Genomic DNA, 5,207 nt, shown 5'->3' with positions numbered 1-5,207 from the left:
TGCACCCACGCATGAACAATTTTGTTGATGATGGTAGTTTTCTTTTTTAAAACTGGGCGTGGTGGATAAATTTGATTTCTTCGGACGAGACTATTAGTATAATTATGATCGAACTTCATTTACAGGTAAGTTCGTTTAATCATACAATTATACTACATAGTCTCGTCCTCGAGATCAAAATGTAGTTGTTTAAAGATGGGTGCAAATCATTGTATCAACAGAACATTTATTATTTAAATAACAAAATTGGCAAATTCAGCATTGTTTGACAATGGTCGATTATAAAACCGCGCAAATACATTTGACTTTTCGGTCCAGCCTGCAGCTTTATGAATAATGTCGATATTGGCTCCATTTTGTAAAGCTGCTGATGTTGCAGCATGTCTTGTACTATGAGCACTAAATATATTAACATCTATTCCGCTTTCTTGTAGCACAGACTTTATCCACCTACTAATAGTTTGTGGTGTCGCCCTATGGTACGGTTTCTTGAAAGCTAGTAGTAGAAAATACGCACACTTTAATTTTCTCGGTGAAAATTGGAATCTTTAAGATCGGTTGAGTATTGTTGACATCGGTTGTTTTTAAGCTATCTGTAATTACTATTTCGGCTCCATTTGGATTGATATTAATATTTACGATTTTAATTTTAGATAATGTCTGGACTCGCTGAGCTGTAATTAGTGCCAGTAATGTTACAAATTTTTTCGTTAATTTTTCTAAATTTAAACTTTCGTGTGGATACAGATTCTCTAAATATTGCAGTACAGTATCTGGATCACAAGTACAAGTATATTTAGGAGTTTGAGGTTTTAATTTCGCGACAACTTTACAAAATCGTTTGCAATTTTGAAAAGAGAGATCAAGAAATTCTAAAACTTTAGAGACATTTGCAGTGAAGGGACAAATTTGTTCTCTTTTACAAAATTCATCCCACATCTTCAATGGCTTATTATATTGCCTCAGTGTACCAGCAGACAGCGACGCAATCATTGTATCTAAAGCTGAAGTAGGCATGCCTCTCATTTCAAATGCTTTCCGGATATAATCGCTGCTGCTAACGTAAGGTGCATCCATGTTGAATATTTCGTCCTAAAAGGAGATGAAATTAAATTTATATTTGGTTTAAAATGTATCAATTCTGAAATTCTCGTTTCACTAAATAATGGAAACCATGCTTGAGTAGGCCAATATGCTACTAATAAAACCCCTGTAGCGCGGTCGTTTTTTATTTTCCTTAAAATTTTCAAAATTAATGAAAAAGGCGGAAAAGCGTAAAAATAAAGTTTTTCCCATGATACAGTGAATGCGTCCACTGCTTCTGCTTTAGGGTCAGGCAGCCACGAGTAAAACCTTTTGCATTTAGCATTGATGCTTGAAGCGAATAAATCGATATCGAAAGGTCCAAAGGTTACTAAGATTTTCTCAAATGCGTAATTTGCAATTTCCCATTCTGTTTCTGCAGATATTATTCTTGATTGCTCGTCGGCTTCTATATTATCCGATGATTTGATATATGATGCGAACAAATATAAATCTCTTTTTTCACACCACTGCCATATTTCTCTAGCTAATTTAGATACTTTTGGGAATTGAACACTTCCGAATTTATTGATATAGCTGATAGGGGTTGTATTATCTATACCTAATAAAATTCTACAAGAACGTAAGTTTTTTACAAAGCATTGTAACCCGTAAAAAACAGCTTTTAATTCAAAATAATTGGTGTGATTGCTTTTATCGTTTTCGTCCCAAAATTCGCGAGATTTTTTGTGATTACAAAATATGCCCCAGCCAGTTGAAGACGCATCACTAAAAATTTCAATAGCATAATTTTTGTTATTTATATTGTTCGTAGCTAACGGTAACTTTTTATCCACCAATCAATATCGTTGTAAATATCTTTGTTTAAGTATAAATTGTCATCGTAATTATCGTGTGCATTGATCATACTTAAATATTTGCATCGTTCGAATTGATTTATGTATAAAGGGCTGTATTTAATAGCAGGGCTAGCAGCTACCAACGAACCAATAAATTGTGCCCATTATCTAATTTTACATTTCTTTTTCAATTTGTAAGAGCTAGCTAGCTGTAGCAGTTTCTCGCGTTTTTATTCGTCAATGAAGTACGATAGTTTTTCGAATCGAACGTAAAACCTAAATAATCACAAACTTGTGAAAGTTTTAAGTGGCATTTATCTTTGTTGAGTATATAACCTAACTCTAAAAGTTTTTTCGTTTTCTGAACATTTATTTCACATTCGTGTTTGGATTTTCCAATCAGAATAATATCATCTAAATAAAACACTGATTTTAATCCTCCTGACCAAAGGACTTGAGCTACTGGTTTCAGAAGTTTTGTAAAAATGTAAGGCGATACATTGAGACCGAAAGGTAAGCAATTAAATTCATATAAAATTTCATCAAAAATAAATCTTAAATATTTGCGACTATCTTTGTCAACCGAAATCAAGAAGAAGTAAATCTATAGTTGTCATAAAATCATTTTTCTCCAACAATAACATAACAGTTTTCTTATCTTGCATTTTAAAATGTTTTATGTATAAATTTAAGCCTTTAAGATTTAAAATGAAACGTTTGCTTCCGTCTGGTTTGTCACGCAAAAAATACGGAGAGAGAAACTGATTTTTAAGTTGTGAACATTTGCTTATCGCGCCTTTTACCAAGAGCTTTCCAATAGCTTTTTTACAATGTTCGAATTCTGTGAATGAAAATTTTGGCATTTTCGGAACGCAAGTTTGAATCAATTCACGTCCTATAGGTATTTTATAACCTTTTACATAGCCAAGAATCACATCATCATTCGTGATTGATTTCCACGATTCCAAGAAAAAACTCAATCGCTCTGCGATGCGATTTAGGTTTAACGGTGAGTTTTCTGTTGCTGGTACTTCTGATTCCCTCCCAAGCGATGTGTCCTCGTATACTTCTTGGGAGGGGCTTTGGAGTTTAAATTGGTGCCAGCAGATCGCCCGTAAGATTTGCCCGAATCGTAGCGTGTGTTCATTTTTCTGTATTTGTGTAAAGTTAAACTTTTTATTTATTTTTCGACTGCTATAGCACTTTTGTGCTTCTCTGCAAAATCTTTTCCAAAAAGGAGAGAGTCCACATTGCAGCTTTCTGCTACATTTTTGGTTATAAAACTCAGCCCCGGAGTGATAAAAGATCTCCGTGTAATAGACAATTCATAGAAAAGATCTGCGATCAATCTTACCCCGTCTCCTAGATGCTCAATCAACAGTGCTTTGAGGTTAGCACTTTTTCCGTCTTCTTCACTATTCAGCAAAGCAGTTAAGGCTTTTGCTATCGCGGTGATGCCGGCTCCAAGCTGTTGCTGTCTTGTTTCGTTGTAGTTGTCTTTTTTAAGCGCTATGCTGGATATGACGCTTTTTACTTCAGCATTTAATTGCGGTGCGTTTAATAGCGAGCAGTTGGACGGAATCAAATATTTTTTGAGCAGACTAGTTCTCCAATCCTTATCCATGCCTCTTGACAAAATCTCACTATATCGAGTAGCTAAAGCTTCATGAATTTCTGGTTCTGTAACCTCTTTCAATCCGTCATCGCCAAGAAGTTTTAATGTTTCTGTGTCTAGATCTTTGTTGACATTGTCAGGTGCATCTTCTTTATCTTTTTTGTCGTCTGTAAATATATACGTTGGACAATTACTTTACATACTTACATGCAATTATGTAGAAAAATAACGATCAGCGCATGTAGTCAGACGTACCACGCAGGTTACGCGCTACAATATCTCTGTGCGCATTTTGATGGTCAGTGCGAGGATTTGAATTTTTTCGCCTGCGAGAAGACGTTCCTCTTGGATAACGCGCATCATCGGCCTTGTGTCGTTTTCCTTCTTTTCCGGGAAGATCTTACCTTCTTTTATGCGTATCTCGATGACGATCCCTTAGCGACGCATATGAACATTCCGAGTACGTTGAGTACACAGACAACTCCGATAATTCACTATTGGATCGAGTGTATCTTGATGAAAAAGATGTGTCACTGACTGAACGAGAGCGGGAGCGGGATCATGAAAAGGAAGGTGATCGTCTGTATCGCCTCCTATGCCTTTCGTTGTCTCTGGAACCGCAGCTTTCTCTGTGACGATGAAAATGCTGACGGCGATGTCTTGACATTGAGCTTGAATGTCGAGAACCCATATTTGAAAAAAGATTTCAATTAAATGTAAAATTCTTGAATAGCCTAGATTTTTGCTTGTGATCTGGATCGCACAGCAAAACGTAATGACAAGCCACGCAGGAGTTGCTAAGCAACAGCGAATGAATCTGTTTTACTTTGAAATTGCTGTGGAATGGATCGGACAACTAGCGTAACTACATTTTGATCTCGAGGACGAGACTATGTAGTATAATTAAGCGTGAACTGTTATAGCTTTTAATTAGAAAAATATAATCTTATTCAGCAATGTGTTCCAGATGCTTGTCATGAACAATAGATCATAAATAATAGTTCGTATCTGTACACGGCGTAATGAAATGCTGCAGTAATTATACACGGTATTTAGCATAGGATTGACATTATCAGGGCCAGCATAATCCAACGAAATGCTGCGCACAGTCCTACTATACCAGTTTCATTCATTCAATTATTAAAAATGGAGTAACCAAAGGGAAACGATGAGCCTAAATTAGTTTTGTTGTCATTATTACTGTATTTAATGAATAGATTAGCATAGCAAGAAGAAAGTCTGATTCCACATGTAGAAGGCCAGAGACTAAGTGGCTCAAACGTTTAAGCGATAGATCAAATACCAAAACAATAATAGCTCGCGAACGATAGGAAGTACAGGATGAGAAACCGTGTTGAAGAGGTCGGTAGCACAAGCTCTTTGTACCAAGTAAGCATCAGCTGCGATCTTCGAAATTCGACGGATTCGACCAACGCTATACAATTGACTCAACAACTTGGCCGTAAGCAAGGGGCGTTCTACTCCTCGAACTAGCACGCAGTATGCATCAGGTACGGGGCAACACATAGGCGTGCGAAGGTATTCTCGGTTCACATCTCTTAGCCATATACAGGTATACAGAAGGTATCGCGCGCGGTCCACTGCGCCAAAGTTACTCTCGCACTCGGTCTCTGTTGCAAATTTCGTTCGTCAACAGCGCCTAATTGCCACTAGGAATATTGCCTGTACTCGCACTCGCGTTTGTTCTA

General features: G+C 36.8%; 1 protein-coding gene across 2 annotated transcripts; it reads right to left on the bottom strand.

The window, feature by feature from the left end:
• Window positions 1-206: 206 nt before the first annotated feature.
• Window positions 207-4,275, bottom strand: LOC116416958. Of its 2 annotated transcripts, none has more exons than XM_031927653.1 (3): window positions 3,754-4,275; window positions 3,238-3,665; window positions 207-1,092 (listed from the first exon to the last, which is right to left on the bottom strand). In XM_031927653.1, exons 2-3 carry the CDS (start codon window positions 3,505-3,507, stop codon window positions 475-477), a joined length of 888 nt encoding a protein of 295 aa, XP_031783513.1. In that variant the 5' UTR covers window positions 3,508-3,665; window positions 3,754-4,275; the 3' UTR covers window positions 207-474. The 2 variants fall into 2 exon arrangements, with proteins under 2 accessions (XP_031783513.1, XP_031783514.1); XM_031927654.1 differs by lacking the exon at window positions 207-1,092 and adding an exon at window positions 1,104-3,034.
• Window positions 4,276-5,207: the final 932 nt, after the last annotated feature.

This window comes from Nasonia vitripennis, chromosome 3 (genome assembly GCF_009193385.2).
Source record: "Nasonia vitripennis strain AsymCx chromosome 3, Nvit_psr_1.1, whole genome shotgun sequence".
Lineage (NCBI taxonomy): Eukaryota > Metazoa > Arthropoda > Insecta > Hymenoptera > Pteromalidae > Nasonia > Nasonia vitripennis.
The sequence above is the reverse complement of the archived record's forward strand: the minus strand, read 5'-3'. Positions and strand labels throughout refer to the sequence as shown.